Source organism: Balaenoptera ricei, chromosome 5 (assembly GCF_028023285.1).
Source record: "Balaenoptera ricei isolate mBalRic1 chromosome 5, mBalRic1.hap2, whole genome shotgun sequence".
Classification (NCBI taxonomy): Eukaryota; Metazoa; Chordata; class Mammalia; order Artiodactyla; family Balaenopteridae; genus Balaenoptera; species Balaenoptera ricei.
In genome coordinates, this window is record NC_082643.1 from 26,656 (window position 1) to 46,518 (window position 19,863).

Consider the following 19,863-nt stretch of genomic DNA (forward strand, 5'->3'; position numbering starts at 1 on the left):
CTTTGGAACACACTATGTAAAAGAGATGTTAGTATTCTGTTAACATGCACAGTATTTTCCCCCTAATTTTCATTTCCTTTTGTAATGTTAGTTTTGGTTGAGCGTAATATCCTGGTGGATTTCTCTTCCTTGTCTTGTAGACATCATGACAATCTCTGACCGTGTAGAGAGTCGTATATCTGTGTAGCAGAAGTATTTTATGTGGAGTTTTTTTGTCTCCGAATGCCCAGATCAGAGAGACTGAATTCTTTTACAGTTACCTGCATCATGCTTATAAGATCAGGCATCCCTCAGTGCAGCAAAACTGTGTATCCTTTCCTTCCCTAAATCATGTTTAAAAATGAGTGCTGTAGACATCTTTAAAAGAATCATGCATGAGATGAGACTCATGCAGTTCCCATGTCGTACGGGTAGGTACCTCCTTTCCTTTCCTTCCTTCCTTCCCTCCTTCCTTCCTTCCCTCCTTCCTTCCCCTCATTCTCTCTCTCTCTCTGGCTCTCACTCTCACTCATTGTCTCTCTCTCTCTCTCCCCCTCTCTCCCTCCTGCTCAAAACAAAAATAATATAGGGCTGTTTACTGTAAGAAAGCTCCTTTTTGGCCTCAAGAGGATACAGGAATAGCTCCAAGGTGATTTTGATTTGCTCTTAATAGAGACAGAAATTTGCCAGCACTTTAGAAAGATGTACTAATTTATTCAGAACATCCGAATGGTCACTGACAGAAGTCACATTTAATTGGTGATGTACTGTGGTTTGTTAGCATATGAAAAATTGAATGTCATTTAAAGTTGATACTTGAGTTGTCTGAGCTACTCCTTCCTCTTTCCACAGGTACTTACTTATTGCAAAGGTTAAGAACATGGAATAATGGATTTGCATAAAAGCTGCCAGATATTATTGTGTGGATAATAACTGACCATAATGTAGAAATTGTTGAGCAACTTTTGCAGTAATTCATCTTCTTTCTTATTTTCTCAAAACCCCTAACTTTGGAAAAATCTGTGTCAATTGATTCTAAATTGGATTTGTAGATCGAAATCCATTTTCATATGACTTGTATTCCTGCCAGTCCCCATTCTTTATTCTGATTTTGGATATAGGCATTCCAATGAGATCATTTTTATTCTTGCTAAGCCCTAGAAGAAAACTTTCTATCACCTTAAATCTAAAAGTAATTACTCACATGCCAACATTCATTTTGCCTTCAGATGAAGAGTGATGCTCCAATAGGCTTTCAGAATTTTAGTAATGAGATGATTTAACAAAATAAGTAACAGAGTCCCTACATTAGATATACTTTTTCCAAAGTCAACCATTCGTTTCTTGCTGAATAAATGAATTTATTTGTTTTCTGAATGATTTAAAATAACTGTTCTTACCCACAAGGACCTACTGTGTAGCACAGGGAACTATACTCAATATCTTGTAATAGCCTATAATGGAAGTGAATATAAAAAAAGAAAAAAAAATATGTATAACTGAATCATTTTGCCATACACCTGAAACTAACAACATGGTAAATCAACTATATTTCAATGAAAATTTAAAAAACCAAATAAATAAAAGAAAAAATATTCACCATAAAAATGCTCATTAAAAAATAAAACTAAAATAAAATGTATTATGGAGCTTAAAATAAATAAATAAAATAAAGTAACTGTTCCTCTTTCTAAACATTGTTTCTCGTTTTTTTCTTCATGACAAGGAAAATTGCAATAAATCTCGGGTGATGACTACTCGCAAAGGAATAGTCAGAACAGAATACATTGACCGGCAATTTTCGGGGGTAAATTCTCAGTCAGAAGAGTTTTTCTTCCAGTAACTACCACACTCACCCGGATCACTCGCCTTACATCACGCCAAAACAACCCGACAATTCGGCCGATGCCTATACTGATGTTAGCCTAAGAGCCGTGCAATACCTGCTCCCTCGTGTTAAAGGGGACAGAGTTTACGCAGGACCCTCTGCCCGTTGCACTGGCCCTCTGGGCATCACCGTCCCCCTAGCAGGTTACCGTCCTCTGAATCCAATCGGAGCTACACAGATCGTGGTCATGGTTCTGCCGCAGCAGCTCCTTACTTTCTGGTAATTTCTTGTTCGCTAGAGAATCTCAACTTCCATCCTGCCTCTTAATGTCCACTGAATATTTACAGCAAAAATAAGATGCATACACATCAGAATGGACAAAAAGGACACTTAAAAGGCTCACATTATAATCTGATGGGAAACACAGTCTGTGTGAATTAAGACAGCAAAGTCAGAGACTGACGTGGCAGTAGACAGTCACGGGGGAGAAGCACATTCCAGAAAATCCCAGCAATTTTGCTTCCAATAACATAACCAAAAGGAAATGTGCAGTTTCATTGCAAGATCTTTGCTATAGTAAAATACTGAAATAATGTAAATATGAATTAGGGAAAAGTCAGTAAATAGATCATGGTATATTTATTGATGCAATTTTGTGCAACAAATAAACTAGATCTTCATGTGTTAACATGAATACACAGTAAACATGTAAAATAAAAAAGTAGGTTTTAGACTGACGTATATAGCACTGACTCAATCCATGTAAAATCTGAGGGAGATAGGGCAAACTATAATATTAGTTAAATATGAATGGTAGGCACGTGACTGTTTATTTTATTACTTAAATTTTTCAATTTTTCATTATATTTAATAATCACAAAAGTGTCAATTGCATATATCTCATTTTCTATGTTAATTTCTATATAAAGTGTTCAATTATCTTATTTAACTACCGATTTATTATAACCTTTAAGTAATTTTAAAGTGAGTGCTGATTAAATGTCATACTGTATTTAGACAAAAAGGAACTAAGTAGAGATTGAAGAATCTGGGAGAACGTAAACAGCGAAGTCAGAACCTTGAAGAGTGCGGAAGATTTCAGAACTTCCATGAAAAGGAAGGATACTGCTGAAAAACAGGAGCAGATGAGGAGAGTTACTGAGGAACAAATCATCCTGGTGACCTTGTGGGACAGAGAAAGAGCTGCCCTGGGTTAGTGTGACCAGAAAGAAGTCAAAAACGATGCTGCCTACGTAAGATGGACAGCCTGCAAGGGGCGATGGGAAATTGGAAACTGTAAAGTCATTTGGGATGAGAGAAGGCCACGATAAGAGAAATATAATACCTGAGACATGTTCTCATGTAGTATATTGTTGAGAGGGGATGTTGAATTCTGGGAGGCTATTTATCGTCCAGTTTCAGGAATGAAAGCCTGCGTTAGGAGAGTGGCCACGGAGCATGAGAGAAAATGAGAAAGGAGAGAACGTGTCCCAGGAGAAAGGACAGGATTTTGTGATTAGACGTGGAACACACGCTCTGCAGGAGCCGAGCATTGTCAACAATCCGGAAACAGCAAAATTAAAACCACCAGCTCAATACACAGTACTTAGGAAGGGTTTAGTGGGCACAGAACAGCTGGAGAAGCGGGAGCTTTGCAGTGGCTTCAGTGGTTTTGCCTGCTCTGGGAATCCTCAAGCTTGGTTTCTGTTTTTTACTGAATTTTCTTTTTTTAACATCTTTATTGGAGTATAACTGCTTTACAATGGTGTGTTAGTTTCTGCTTTATAACAAAGTGAATTAGCTCTACATATACATATATCCCCATATCTCCTCATATATACACTACCAAATGTAAAATAGACAGCTAGTGGGAAGCAGCCGCATAGCACAGGGAGATCAGCTCAGTGCTTTGTGACCACCTAGAGGGGTGGGATAGGGAGGGGGGGAGGGAGGCTCAGTATGTATTGAATTTTAACCGAGTTCATGCTCACAGCATTGAAGAGGTCTCGTGACGGCAGGAAGAGCTTGCAGTGTGCCCCAGACACTGTGCTCTCGGGACGTGCACCGTCGTGCAAGACGGGCGCTGGGCCCTCAGCCCTGCGGCTCCTCCAGTTTCTACTCGTCACCGGTCGTGAGGGGGTTCTCGGGGTGTGTGGCAGCTCTTGGATCCCGCGCAGCTCAATGAACAACCCCAAATGTAGGCGCAGCTGCTTCCCATGACCCTCAGTCCTTGGCCGAATGCTCAGTTATCGTGGATCTGAGCCAAGTTTACTTCCATAAACTCCTTGAGTTTCAAGGTAATTCCTCCTTGTGGCTGGAGGAGAGGCCACAGAAGCAAGTCTTCCTCCTCAGCCCCGTTTCTCCAGGCACCACCTCTAATTCTCACTGCAGCAGTTTCTACAATATTTGACCCATAGCGACAGACCCACTAAAACACCGACGACAATCAGGACTTGCAGCTTCCGGTGAAGTGTGGGAATTTCCTCTCCGAAACATGCTAACGATGACAAGTCTCACCAGTTTTCTGAGAGTCCTTAACCGCTTGGATGACTCAATTCCCTCCTTACTCCATTATTTTTTGCACCTTTTAGTAGAGTTTGATAGAGGAATTCAACTCCATATGTTACTTTTCCAAACTTAGATTTACTTTTTCCTCTGGCCAATAAATCTCATGAGTTATGACATCAACGGGGAGTTTTAGGTTAACTCCTGAAAACATACCTTTATCCTGAGATTATAGTTTACTCAAGTTTCATTTACATTTAGGTTTATAAGTAAAACTGTGAATCTTTCATTATGACATATAGCTGCTGTGGAGAGCTTAAAAATATGCTTTATGTAACACATCTCAGTTAATATTACTTCTCAAACTTTCCCCCAAAGATCTCTTTCTATGTGAAATGCACTGCCGGTTAGCACAGGACTCCCTGGAGGCCAGTGGTCACTCAACTTCAGGTCCATCTGGGCTGGTGGAACATCCCCTACCCTAACCTTTAAGAAACAAATTTGCAGCGACACAGGATTCCGGGGATTATTTTGAAGCACGGACATCCTACTTCCCGACCCATTCGCTGTCCTGTGGGGAAAGTTCTTTGTTAATTCGTGGCACTCTGGCCAGAAAAGAGCAATGATTCATAAGTGTTCTTATTTACCAGAAACAGATTGTCGCATTTTAGCCTGTATATAGTGTTCCTACAAATGTATCCCTCTATTCTGAGCCTTCCTCAGCCCTCACCACTGCCCTTTAAACAAAAAGAATTAATACACTTTATTTTTTCGAGCAGTTTTAGGCTGACAGAAAAACTGAGTGGAAACTACAGAATTCCCATGTACCCCTTACCCCACCACCCCCTAGATTCCCCTATTATTGATGTTTTGCGTTAATACGCACGTGTTACAATTGATGTTCCAATATTGATATATTATAATTAGCTAAAGTCCATAGTTTACATTAGGGCTCACTCTCTGTTTCATACACTCTACGGATTTTGACCAATGTCTAATAGCATGTGTCCACCACTACAGTGTCATGCAGAAAAATTTCACTGCTCCCCAAATCTCCTGCGTATTACCTACTTATCCTTCCCTTCCCTGAGTCCTGTAAACCACTGATTTTTCTTCTGTTTCTGTAGTTTTGCCTTTTTCCAGAATCCCACATAGTTAGAATCATACAATATGCGGTCTTTTCAGACTGGCTTCTTTCCCTTAGCAGCATGCATTTAAGGTTCTGCCATGTCTTCTTCATGGCTTGATGGCTCCTTTCTTTGTATGCCATTGCACTGTTAACACAATAGATTTTATTACAATCAAGATATCAGTAAATCCGCCCTGATGGAAGATATAAACCCGTTTCCGGAATGGTTGGCAAGTGTGATGCCCCATCAGTCTGCAAATACAATAGTGCTTCGTGTCTACACGTTACCCTTCCGGGCAGCCTCCAACAATGCCAGGACCACTTGGTTCAACGCCCCAAATCCCGTTTCCCAGGTACCGACTCTCTCAGGACATTGAGACCAATACCACTTAAGCCTAAGTGTGGTAGCCACTGTCTACTTGTTACATTTTATGCACGTTCATGAATAGTGTCCCCCAGAGATCATGAGTTCAAATATTCAGCTTCTGGGTGTGCCTCTTTCTGAAGGTTCTTTGGGTTCATCAGTAACATATGGGCATATGGAAGTATGAATATGATAAGCATAACCTGAGAAACAAAACCCAGTGATGATTTCAACCTGCTCTTCGTTCAGGCAGGTCATCAAGGGATGCTGATTGATACCTTTTCTGCAATGACGTCAAGGAGTTACTTGGGTTAACTTTATAGCTTGGCTTCAGGTCACTCTTCCATCTTAGAGGAAAAGCCAATCCAGGGGTCTTCTCAGCATGAATCCTGACCTGCAGCCACTCGTGAGAGAATTAAGGGGATTCATTGTCTCATGACGAAGCCCTCTCTCAGGAGAAGCACGACCGCATCCTCTCCCGATGGTATCTGCATTCATGTGCCGCTCCCCCCCCCCCCCTTCCCCAGCCTCTCCCTGTCCACCGTTCACCTGTCTCCACTCAGACCTGGCCTTTCGGATTCAGCCATCCTACCCACTAACAGACAAGTAGCAGAAATCGCCTTCCTGGAATGGCCCCGATTGTCCATTCCCGAGAGGAAGCACCTTCCAGAGGCAAAGGCTCTGGGACCATCGTGGCCATGGGCAGGGGCCAGCTCTTCCGGTCAGTCCTAGGTGAGCCACGTAATGGGCGACCTCAGTCAGCCCGTCTGTTCCCCTAGGAACATTTACACTTCCAGACGAACTGATGTCGTGGTGTCCATCGCTCGCACGGTGAGTTTCCCCTCCTTTGGGACACACAGGTGCAACCCTCGACCTGGGACAGCTAGATCCAGGAAAACAAGAAGCGTGGTTTGGGGCAGAGAAAGTCATTGTGTGATTGCAGCGCCCTCCGGCCTTCATTCTCATCCCCATCTCCTTTCTTCGGAAAGGACCGTTTTCAAAGACGTTCCTGCTCTACCATTCCTCATAGAGTCAGGTCAGCTCTTCATGACTCCATCACAGTCTCTCCATCTTTTAGGAAAAGCGTTCTGAGTCCAGCTCGAAGGTGGTAGGAGACATGCTAAGACCAGACAACATTAAACTGCGCACCATTTTGGTACATTGACAGCAGTGACCTGTCACCTGGGTCCATGAAATGTAGTTGGTAGAATCAAACAAACACAATCTGTTGCTTCAAGCCCTTAAAGGGACTGGATTCAGCCAAAGGGTAATAAAGCCCAGAGTAGAAATCATGCCTATTCTAGTCAGAACCACTTTGAAGCCACTGGGGTTCCTGGCAAGGGTTCTAACAACCTACCTGCCGACCCTTGTTCTTGAGCACCTTACCCAAAGCCTTTTAAGGCAGTCCCTTTTCTCTCAGCATTCACAACTGTGCCTGACCACATGGGAAAGCAATACGCCATCTTTGCACCCATCATGACGAGGCTTGGACACCTCTGTGCTCATTTACACTCATCTACCGACTAGCCAGCTCTGGGGCCAGAATCAGCGAGCCTCAGCCTTCACGTTCCAGGTTCCTTTTGAGTCAGCGGCAGGGTCTTCCAGGTGGGCATCTGATAACCCACTTTGATTCTCCTTCAGAATTCCAACACAGATTTCTAAAATCGCCTTCCCCATAGAGAGATATTCCTAATCGTTCAATTACTGGGGGCCCGTTTGTTTGGCCATACATTAGTCTGTAAATATCCAAGCATTATTCTGGGGGTGGGAATCCGAAGCCTCAGTTTCTCGATGAGCCTTCTGTTTTGCCTATTGTGTGGACTTACCCTTGCCCTTCAGCAACCAAAGTTTTACTATCTAAGGGGGAAGGGTGGCTGGTTTCCAAACTGACTTACACCTTTCAGTTAGGGATTTTCCATCAGTGCATCAGGCAGCTCGCTTTGCTAGAGCAGAGAGGGAATCATGACGTTTCGGCTATTTAGCAGTAGGAGCTGGCCATTGGGGGATTTTGTCGCTGGCTTTAAATGGACAGCTACAACCTGCCCTTGGGGACAGTGTTCTTCTCCTCCACCCCCTCCAGAGCTGCCATCAAATGTGCTCCCATGAGTACCATTTCCACTGCACCAGTGATTGCTGCTGAGTTGCTCTGTCTTTGCTGATAAGTCCCTCTGACCGTGCAGTTATTGAGGGGCTTAGAGTGATGTGATATCTCAGTTTCAGGATCTGTCTTCACCAGAGGCTGGTAACACAGAAACGATTGACTCCTGAAAGAATTCTAGGTAGTTGCTGCATCTGGTGATGGATGGTCCTAAATTTCCAGTATTTTACACCAAGATGCAGTATTAGGTTTCTGCCAGAGACTCTAGTCTGCCTACATCCATTTGATGATACTTCCAAAACAATGTACGCTTTAGTTAAATGAGAATAGTCACTGTGGGTGGAAACTGGGCAATTCTGGAGGTTCTCAAATGAAAGTGGAGTCAAAGGTGAAACCGACTTATTTAAGCTATCAGCCAATAATGGCACGCCCTCTGTCTCGTATAATAAATGCATCACAAGATGTCTCTTTCCTTCTTGTTCCCTGATCCGCAGTTTCATTCTAGTGCGTCCACTGCAGTAGCCTTGCCCTTTCAGCTTTAGGATACCGCCTGCCACAGCTTCAGGTTCCTATGTGGCCTCATCCCTCCTCAAGAGGAGGTCTGTATTAGGGGCCCAAGCCTTCATCGGCAGACACCATCCCTCGCTTCCGCGTTGTATCACTCCAGGGTGACCCATCACTGGCTGCCATGTCGCAAACCTAGGCGTGCTTGTCCCTACAGTACATCAAAGGCTTCAGGAGGACTAGTCCATTTTTCTGCAGGTGACAGAGTTGCAAATTTTGACTTTCAAAGCACGGACTCTCTGTGTTCCTACCTTGGTCAATCCTAAAAGAAGTAACACTCATACATCTGAAATTCTGGGGAACAGTTTGAATGCTGAACATGGCAACCAACTGAAGGTGAACATTCATCCGGAGGAGTCTTCTCCATCCCGTGGTGTTTACCCTCCCATTATCTGTGCTTGATCTTTTACGCAAAGAAAAGAAGAAAGCCAAGATTCACAGGCAGGAGATGGTACTTTTCAGCCACGTGGTCCCTCCCTCCCCTGGCCTGCATGTTACCACGTGCTGCTTCGATGGCACATTTAGTAATAGAGTCACAAGAGAAGAAGGCTGAAAGTAGACTGATTGCCCGAGGGGTAATGAGAACTCTGCAAGTCTTGCATTTCCTCCTTAGATTAAAGAAGTATGTGGAGGTATTGGAGAAAATGGTAAACACTGTGTTCTCCCAACATACTACAACTTTAACTTTACTTTCAAACAAACAGATTTATTTTAGGTCTCCATCTGTATAGGAAATAGATAGAGATCCTGTCCCTCCAAAAGTTAGTTATAAAATTGAACTCTCCAGATAAAAGAAAATAAATCATGTTGAATTTTCCTGAAAATGAAAAATTTCAGAATTTTATAAAGAACAAATTATATGTATTATTTCCTGAATAAACAAGTATCTTCTCTCCTCAAACATAGTTTATTTATCAGGTCTAATTTATACAGTTAGCCCTAAAGTATGTCTTTTTTCCATTACTCAAACTTTCATTCATTAAAAAATATTTCCGCCTTTTCGAGGGCGGCGAGCGCGGATAGAGCGTTATGAAGGCCTCGGGCACGCTTCGAGAATACAAGGTGGTGGGGCGCTGCCTGCCGACCCCCAAGTGCCGCACGCCGCCCCTCTATCGCATGCGGATCTTTGCGCCTAACCATGTTGTTGCCAAGTCCCGCTTCTGGTACTTTGTATCTCAGCTGAAGAAGATGAAGAAGTCTTCAGGGGAAATTGTCTACTGTGGACAGGTGTTCGAAAAATCTCCCCTGCGGGTGAAGAACTTCGGCATCTGGCTGCGCTATGACTCCCGCAGTGGCACCCACAACATGTACCGGGAGTACCGGGACCTGACCACAGCCGGCGCTGTCACCCAGCGCTACCGAGACATGGGCGCCCGGCACCGTGCCCGGGCCCACTCGATCCAGATCATGAAGGTGGAGGAGATCGCAGCCAGCAAGTGCCAGCGACCAGCAGTCAAGCAGTTCCACGACTCCAAGATCAAATTCCCACTGCCCCACCGGGTTCTCCGTCGCCAGCACAAGCCACGCTTCACCACCAAGAGGCCCAACACCTTCTTTTAGATGCAGGGCCTCCCTGTTCCCAGGTCTGCCCAAATAAAACTCGTTGGGAAAACCGCGCGCAAAAAAAAATATATATATATATATATTTCCGAAATGCTTTCTACGTAACCTCTACTGTTCTAGGTGCAGGGAATTCCATGGTGGAAAAAAAACCCCCAAAAAACAAGACAGTGCCTGTTTCTTTTTTTATATATAAATTAATATATATACTTAAATACAGACACAGACAGAGATGAAGATATGTATAAAGAGATAGATATCTACAATGGATTTTACTGAATCCCCAGAATTATAACATAAAGTTACAAAGCAGTGAGTTAGTCATGAGTAAATCTGAAGGTATCATGAAGAGGAAAGCAAAAGCTTTTGTCCTAAGTGGACATCAGCATTCCTGTATGCTGTTTTTACTCCCCAGATGAATCTGAGGTGCAGTAGCCCCCCGGCTCATTTCAGGGATTTTCAGCAAGAACAAAATGCATATCCAGTAGAAACCGGTGAATATATACTCAGTGATTTCTATAATTGTAATCACGCTGGCCCACAAAATAGGCTCAGCAGACCTCCAAGATCTGCTGGAATAAAACCAATAAAGAAAGTGAATAAATCATGTTTTTTCATGAAAAGCAAATTAAACATTACTAATTTTTAAATTATTTGAAGCTAATTAGTTAATAGTAACTGATGTTATATGAATATGAGTCAATGGTATCATATTGTTTGGTATAAATAATGCAACAGCAATTAATATGTCTTAATATTATCTCAGAAGGAAGAGAGAAAAGGCAAACATAAAATCCATTTCCAAAAATATAACTTAAAGACTTTGGAGGTTATTAAATCTCAGCAAATTCATAAAACCTCCTAGACAAGTACGAATTCATTTCTAAGTGCTGAATGGAGAACAGAAATTGGACATTAGGGCGGCATTACTGCATAATGATGTTTTCCAGAAACAAATTGCCAAGCCATTTGTGACCTCAAGTGTCCAAACGATTTCTTTTTGCAGTATTTCGTTACACGACAATATATTAACACAGTACTGCCTCCTTTTTAAGAAGTTTTCAACATCTATGTGTCTTTATTGTTTGTGCTTTTTTGTGGTAAATGGATATAACATAAAAGTTGCCATGTGGACCAATTTTAAGTGCACAGTTCTGCGGCATGAAGCGCGTACCCATTCACCATCGTCTCCAGGACCTTCTCATCTTCTCCAGCGGAAACTCCGTCCCCATGAAACACTAGCCCGTCGCCCCTCCCCCAGCCCCCTGTACCCACCACCTTCGTTTGTCCTTATGGATTTCACTGCTGTAGCACTGCCTCCTTAAGTAGACACGTTATTAATCTTTTGCTCCTCGCCTGGGCCGTGCCTAGGACGATGCTGTTTTGTGAGCGCGGAGGAACTTGTGTGTTTCCTCCCTGTTCAGGGGCTCAGCTGCCAGGGCCTGACTGCGCTCACTCTGCCTGACTCTGATGCGCTCTTCTGTCTCCCCCACGGCCTCCTCGCATAGGCGGTGAGGTCTAGGAGATCAGCAGTTACGTCTGCCGAGGACGGAAGGGGCGGGAGCGGTGCTCCGCGCTTATCAATAGATTCAGGCTGGTTCAGGCTCCTTGCAGCCGAGTCTGGGTGGAGTTCCGTGCAGAGGTCTGCGTCGCTTCGACCTGGACGTGGGGTTGGGGTACGTCTGAGGGGGAGAAGGTGCTGAGTGTGTCTAGGACATGACGAGCCCCGGCCTTTACTTGTGAGCACCCCTGTGACTTTGCTGCAGGCGAGTCAAGGGACTGGAAAGGTGTCAGATTTACGCGGCAGGCGAACGACAAGCCCTAGGGATTCCCTTCCTCCACTGATAGGCTAAACCTTAAGTACGAAAGGAAAAAAACACTGACATAAGTTTTTCTAAATTGAGGAACAACGAAATAACACTTACCAAGTAACTCAGACACACTCACTGCTTTTTGCTGCTGGGTTACTTTATAGTTTAAGTCACTATGATTTATTTCAATGTTCACAAGATTGTCCCTGGGAATACCAACAGAGTTAATTGAGCTCAAGATTCTCAGGCCTACTTTCAATTCCTAGTTGACAAAGGTAATATGTATTTTTGGTTCAGATGTTGTTTAGTGTTGAGTTAGACACATCACTGTATTCAGTACTAATCACAATAGCTTTGCTTGGAAGGCATTCACATCTTGTTGGTATTTAGGGAAAAGAATTTTTCCGCTGACCCAATACTTTTTCTATGCTTTATTCCTGAGAAACTGGAAAAAGACATTAAATGTAAACCTCTGCTGAGTATATTATTTACAAACATTGGAGTGTGTGTCTAATTTTACTTCAGGTCTTGGTCCTGTCCCGTGTGACTTACATGGTCCTGGAGAAAGCGCACGGTTTTCCCGAGTCTTGGCGCTCCGTCTGTGGCTGGGCTTTTAGACTGGCAAGAAGCAATTAAATAACGTATGGAAAGAACTGGCACAGAACCTGCATATACTGGGTGTTTAATAAATGGTAGTCATTTACCTGACATTCTTAATATATCAGGGCAGAGACTCTGCTTTCTTAATACATTCTGGAAGTCGTTATATGTGACCAGAGTAGCTAAACAATATTTTAAAATAACTTATGAACCCTCACCATCTCCAGCTCAGATTCCACCTTGAACTTCATTAGTACCTTGAATTACCTCTTGTTATTTCTACTTGGATGTTCAATAGGTATTTCAAATATTCCAAGCCAAACTCTTGATATTTCCCCATTTTAATGCAATAACACTGCACAGCCAATTCATCAGTAAATATTTGTTTTACCTTCAAATATGCCCAGATTCCAGCCTCTCACCCACTCACTGCTACCACCTGTGCCTAAGCTGTCATCATCTCTCACCGGGAGTTTTCCAGTCGCTTTCTGGTTGGTCCTTCTGCTTCCGACTTTAGCGTACTCCATCTCAATATAAACTCACTCTTTACTCTTCACACAAGAGCCAACATAATACTTGTGCAACTTGCAGATCCATCACTCTCCTGCTCAAAACTCCCCAGAGACTTCCCAGAATATGCCAAGGAAAACCCTCTGTGGCCCTGAGAGATTTCTGTCCACCAGTGACCCACACCCGGGCCATCCTTGGCCATCACCTACTCTGCCTGTTGACACATCTGGTTTCAAGCTATTCTACCCACACACGAGGCGTGCTGTTGGCCTAGGATCTTTCTCTGCATGTGGTTTTCCCTCCTGAAATGTCCTTTCCCCATTAATATCGAGGCCAACTCTTACATTGCCTCTAGGTCAGCAGTTTTCAAAGTGTGGTTGCAGACCGCTAGGGGTCCCCGTTATCTTTTAGGGAGGTTCACAAAGTCAAACTTCTTTTCATAAAGTACTAACACGTTATTTGACATTTTCACTATGATTGTATTTCAAGAAAGCTGCAGCAGCCACTTTTGATGTGGAACATCATTTTCACTTGAAGGAACGACTGACGAACTACGGTTCTTCAGACTATGAAATTTGGGGGCCATTTTCACAGTAATGAACAAAATGAGCTGTTGCATCCAAAATATAACGGAGAAGACTTGCAGTCAATAATAAATTGTAAGCTTAACTTTTACGCTAAAGTGAGAATTTTGGAAAATTTATGTCTGCTATGATGAGCTTGACAACTCAATTTTTAAAGACATTTATGGCAGGATAAGTAATGGTATTAAACTGAAATGTGCATTATATAATACAGTGGATCAATATTTGGAAAATCTGCATAGCCCAGAGAATTTTTCTCATGTCCAAATCATGCATGAGCAAAAGATCCAAAGTGCAAGATCAATGAATATAAACACAACTGAGTATGAAAAATTCACTGATACGTTTTGACATTTCAGTGCTCACAGCTTTCAGATGCCACCCTGCCCTTTTCTTGTCCCCAAAGAGTTAAGCTGATGAGAAGGCCATGCGCTTCCTGCTTCGGCACCTGGGAAAGTTCAAGCGCGCAGACTCTGACCCTCATCTGGGATCGCTCGTCCACGTCCTACCTCAAAACCACAAGGACAGGTAAAGCCAGCTGCCTTTCCTTGTTCTCTCAAACCAGGAGAGGTTCTGCCTGGAAACCTGCACTACTCTTCCCAGAAAGTGTCATTACGTGAGCGATAAGTACATCTGTCACACCTCCTGATGCACGTGTGACAGCATAAACCCAGCAGCCTCATGGAATGTTGAGTGGAGAGTTGACCCCCGTCCTGTGGGGCAACCACAAGACATGTACCACAGTTAGCATGCGAGGAGCTACTCTTGTTGAGTTTTGATGTGTAATCAAGGAAAAATATCACCATTATCCACAAAGGCTATTAAATACGCCTCTCTTTTCGAACAGTGCTTGTGTTCGATGCAAGGTTTTCTTTGTGTTCTCCAACCAGACGACATAACCAACAGACTAAATGCAAAAATGAGAGTCCAGCTCTCCTTTCTTAAGCCAGACACTAAAGAAACCTACAACATCCTAAAATAACACCACTCCTCTTCCTAAATTTTTTTTTTTGTTTTGGAAAATAGTCACTGTTTATAAAAAAAAACTTTTCTTTACCTCACCGTATAGCACGTTCATTATTGTTGTTTCAAATGAATCAAAAAGTAAAAAAATTCACACCTTACTTTTCTAATATGGCAAATATTGTTACTTAAAACTCACATGAAGAAAAGCTCATTGGACCCCCTCAGTGATTTATGAGAATGCAAAGGGACCTTGACACTGAAAAGTCTGAGACCCACTGGCTTAGATCTGCCCAGCTGTCACCTTCGCAGGAGGATCTTATTTGATGGCAATCCTCCAGGCTGAGGACAACCCTCCCCCCGACCCTAGCCGGCTCCTGCAGCCCTTTCCTCTGCCCCTTTCCTCTCCGGCACTCAGCACCACTGACGTGCCCTCACGGATTTACTGTCCATCTTCACTCCACGGGGAGCGAGTGCAGCAAGGCAGGGTTTTGTCTTTTGTGTGCGGAGGTATCTCTAGTTTTTCTAGCACCCTGGAATCCTGACACACACTAAGTACTCATGACCTATTTGTGAAATGGACAAATAAGGGAACAAATCAAATCTGAAAGCAATGAATGAATAGGTAAGTACATATTAACCTGTTTTATAAGCTGAGGTGGAAACTAACCACCTGATGATTTTCAGACACAACAATAATTCCATTAAGAATATATCCTGTTGTGTAATAACCTAAATGGGAAAAGAATTTGAAAAAGAATAGATATATGTATATGTATAATTGAATCACTTTGCTGTACACATGGAACTAACACAGGGTTGTAAATCAACTATATAGTCCAATATAGAATAAAAATTTAAAAATAAAAGAATAGATCCCATTAGCAATGTTTCCCGGAATCATGTGGTGTCTTTAATATATCTAAGAAGCATGGCTGTAAATCACTCTCCTTATGGTTTACTGTTTAGAAATCAGTATTCCCAAATATAATTAAGTCAAAATATATCATTAATATGTTTAATTAATTCCCATTAGTTTAACCCTGGGTAACAGGAGAATGTACTGTGTTTAAGTAGCTAATCAGGGGGCTATTGTAATATTTGCAAATAATAAACCAGTTGCCAAAGTGAAGGAAATAATAAAGTTGTTTTGGAAGTCCAGAAATTTTAGTAATATTGCAATCTTTCTGTGCTCCACTGTGCTCCTAATTTGCATGTAAACTGGTAATACTGTGTAATTTCCCAAGCACAAAACTCATAGCCATTTCCCAGCATTATCCATTTGTGTTTTTGCGAGAAGATAAATTCATCCCCTACAAAAATATCCCGAGGTTTACTCAGCTCCTCTCCGGTGTGTGACTTGCCCAGTAATTTGGGTCTCATTGAATCTACACCTCATGGTGATGGCAAAATTTTTCAGGACTTAAGTCCAGGAATATTTGTTTATGTCAGGAGAGGCACAATTATGAAATAAAATCTGGATTTTAATGAGGCTAAGAAGATCAAAGAAAAAACAAAGTGTTTATTGCATTTACAAAACACTAAAAAAATGCTTTCACGTGCTTGAGTCTGAGTGCTGGATTAAGGGGAATAAATTTGTTTTGCATAAAGCAAACCACTTTATACACATTTTACTTGAAAATGTGTTCAATTAAAACAAAAAATATTGTTTTGCTAATGAAATTGGCCTAAATTCAGCCACAATTCACTTCCCCATCGCCTGCTTCAGTCAGGCTAAGCTTCTTATCACCTTCGTAATAGAGTCCAGCAATTAGCACATGGGGCTCTGTACTGGTCAGAGTCTGGGGTTGGTTTGTGCCCCAAGAAAAAACATACAGGCTTCGTAATTAAATTAGGGGTGTTTTAAATCCTACTGATGCTAAGATTCTATACCTGCTTTCCTGACAAACTGTACGTGCGTTTTCTGATTTACTGCTCTGATTTCCGGTCCCTGTGCACAAACCAGTCTTTTAATTATATGTGTGATTCCTAACCCTGGCTCTGTCTAGGACTTGGGCGCCCCTGAGTCCAGCTGTACTTGTTCAGGCCCTTGCCTTAGCCTTCCTGGTACTGGCCTCTGCTGGTCACAAGCATGCAAGGTCCCTACGTGTCAGTTATGTGATAAGGTTGATTGCATAACTACTGACAATAATACAAGGTTTAGGAGAAAAAAACCAGCAATGTTTGCTAAGGTTGCCTTGTATAACCAGGGGTTTCTTTTCTGGTTCACCAATATGTCTCCAAAATGTTGCCTACATTCTCTGCAGGCCAAATAGGAAACCTGGAAGATCCCTTCCAGCCAAAATGTCACACAAAGTGCTCTTCTCGGGCACATTTAAGTATAATAGGAATAACACTATAAGTACATTAGTTTCCCATATTAAAATGAAATACAGAGACATCTATATTGGAGACAGAAGTGCTCATAGAGATATAGCTGCAAATTTTCCAGCTTTCCATCTTTTTATCTGCCAAGTGTTTGAAGTGATATCCTGTCCACCCTGTCTTAAAGAAAAGACTTTTTCTTCCTGATTTGAAAGATCGCTTTATTGTCTAGGCATTTACACCGGGAGCATGTTTTTTTGTTTGTTTCATTAAAATAAACACCAGCTTAAAATTGGAATCAAAACATTCTTTCAAAGTTAGATACTTGGCTGTCCAGAAGTAAGTCAGCTTTTATTTAGTTAATTTACTTTATTATAATAGATATAAGTACAAACACCAAATGTACTATATTGTTATTTCAGGCCCTCAGCTTAAAAGTATAAATAAGATACAAAGAGAAATGCTACATCTGCTCCCTGATTTTAAAAAAAGAGCTTTTTATGAAGTTTGATTTGTAATTTCTGATGGGTAGTGTGATGTAGCAGAAAGACACCTAATATAATCTTCAGTTCATCAAAATTGTAGACATATGTCTCTGTGGACAATATATGGAGACCAGAGTCATAGGTTTGGGGCATAAATTCTTTGTGTGCCACTAAGGACTTTCACAGGACAGTTACTTGAAATGCCGTGACTTCAGTTCCCTCATCTGTAAAATGAGACTAATTTGTATTCCCCCTAATACAGTTATTAGAAGACTCAAACTATATAATATACAGGTAAGGAACTTCACGTTTTCACACACTAAGTGATATTAGTCAGCATTATTCCCCAGTTGGGCCAAAAATGTAAGGTCATAAGCAAATTACTCGGACAGACCTCATTTTACTTCTCACTAAATTAAATTAAGGGATCGAAAGACACCATCTTTTCTATGTTTCAAATTCTAAGCTTTCATTGACAATTCATTGCTGTAAGCTGTTGCTTCCTGTGATTGATCAGAATTTCATTTCCTGAGTCTTTGAAAGTAAAGAAAATATGTATGTTAATTACAAACAATTTACAAGACTAAAACGATTACCTGATACATTGCTGGCTTTGATTCAACTTCCTGGAAAGATGTTTCAAAGCTTTTTGACTCGGAAAAGTAGAATAAGAAATGGCAGCAGGGTATTCTGTTTCTTCAAGAGGAACAGGGCAGCTGGAATTATGTGTTCCCATTGTACATAATCCCTTAACTTCAGTGTGGTCTGAAATGAAAATTAGGACAGGATATTCAGAGAAGAGGATTACTTCACAGTGGGGAGGACAGAGCTTTTTAAAATTTTATCATTTCACTTTCAATGTTTAGAACAGTGGTTAACAAGTTCAATCACTGCCCCCTTAACAAGTGGTATTTATATTTCATTTACATTTTAGTATAAATACATCAGAGGAGACAATATAAAACAAAGGCTTTACCCTTGAATTCATGGAGTCACTGGATCCAGATCTTTGTTAGAAATAAGAAATTCTTTCCAGAAAGTCTCTGGGCTTATTTTCATAAGATATCAGACATTTGGATAAAAGATGGCAAGTTTGTGTGACCTTGTGTCACCTTGAGAGGAACTTACAAACGTCATCCTGAAAGCCAGTGACTCAGGTGTAAACCAAACCTGTCCTGGGCTTTTCTCAGTAATACTGGTGTGAAATGTGCTGGAGGCGTCAGTGGCCCTCAGGTCTGGGGAGCAGTGACCTTCTCACTCAGCTGAGGTTCCCTGTCCTCTGTCCTCTCCTGGCCTGGACAGCATCCGGGCCACACATGCAGGTGTGTCCAGGCAGGGGAGTGGTGGTCGGCCGCAGCTTCCCTCTGGACAAGCACCCGGGCCCGTCTCACTGCTCTTCCCTTTCGGTAGATGTTCCGGTTCTTGTTTTCCTTGTGGGTTGGTTACTGAAACACTTTCCTGCGAACTCTTTGTTCACCAACACCGTCTGATTAATGACCAAATCTGGGCTTATTTTCTAGATTCTATTAGTGATACTCCTTTGGGGAATGACTTTTGCAGGCATCCTCTGGTTCTGGAAGATGACTGGGAACAACCCCCTCACTTTTCCAACACACACACACATACACGCACACACATGAACATGCACACACACGTGCACGCACACACACACAACCCCCCCACACAAACACGCACGCATGCACAGGCACGCACACGCACAATGCACAAACACACACGCACGTGCAGATACGCACACACAATGCAACACACACGCACACATGCACAAACACATGCATATGCACAAACACGCACACAACACACATGCACACACATGCACAGACACACACATGCACAGGCACACATGCACACAAACACGTGCACACGCACGCACACGCACACACACACACGCACAAACCACGCACTCGCACAGACACACACGCATAAACACACACACACAAACACACATGCATATGCGCGCACACACACGCTTAAACACACACAAACACAAACACACACGCACACACACGCACACACTCTTCTGACCCCATTATCCCATCAAACGCCCATCAAAATCCCTGCATGCATGATTTGTTTTCCCCAAATTCTCCCTTCCTCCCCCTTCAGGGATAGGAAGTTACAAGACATTTGACAGTATAACTTTAATTCCTCGGTCAGTAATACGACTTCTTCATTTTCAGCTTATAAGCCATTAAAAAATATCAGATCTTTTCTACCTATGCCCAATCCATGAAATATTTTACACCCATTAAAAAGAGACTGTTAAAGCTCTTCCTGTTGACCTGGAGATATTTCCACAGTGGGTTAGGTAAGCAAGTTTCATAGAAAGGTATATAATATGATTCCCTTTTAATAAAAGAACCAATGACTTAAAGTCATAAATATGAAGCTATATTTGCAGAGAAAGTGACGGTAGAATATACTGGAGTGTTAACGTTGGTTGAGGGTTAAGATAAAAGATATATAAGCAAAAATTGCTGTTTAAGAGGACGTTTTCCCCAGTGAAGGTGGCATGGGAGATTGTGATTTCATTTATGTAA

General features: G+C 42.1%; 2 protein-coding genes across 2 annotated transcripts in view; one reads left to right on the forward strand and one right to left on the reverse strand.

Moving 5' to 3' along the window:
• Positions 1-9,477: 9,477 nt before the first annotated feature.
• LOC132366302 (large ribosomal subunit protein eL20-like) lies at positions 9,478-10,079 on the forward strand. The gene has a single exon (XM_059923860.1). The coding sequence runs from the start codon at positions 9,497-9,499 to the stop codon at positions 10,025-10,027; it is 531 nt and encodes a 176-aa protein (XP_059779843.1). The 5' UTR covers positions 9,478-9,496; the 3' UTR covers positions 10,028-10,079.
• Positions 10,080-10,409: 330 nt separating this feature from the next.
• The window catches only part of ASIC5 (acid sensing ion channel subunit family member 5), a 49,815-nt gene continuing 40,361 nt past the window's right edge, over positions 10,410-19,863 (reverse strand). Inside the window, 4 exon segments of the mRNA XM_059924321.1 lie at positions 10,410-10,564; positions 10,567-10,599; positions 11,953-12,044; positions 17,902-18,070. Of these exon segments, the coding sequence (XP_059780304.1) occupies positions 10,410-10,564; positions 10,567-10,599; positions 11,953-12,044; positions 17,902-18,070 (449 nt within the window).

Bases quoted from the DNA above. Each gene is read 5' to 3' on its own strand.
- LOC132366302 (XM_059923860.1), top strand. From the start codon at position 9,497: ATGAAGGCCTCGGGCACGCTTCGAGAATACAAGGTGGTGGGGCGCTGC.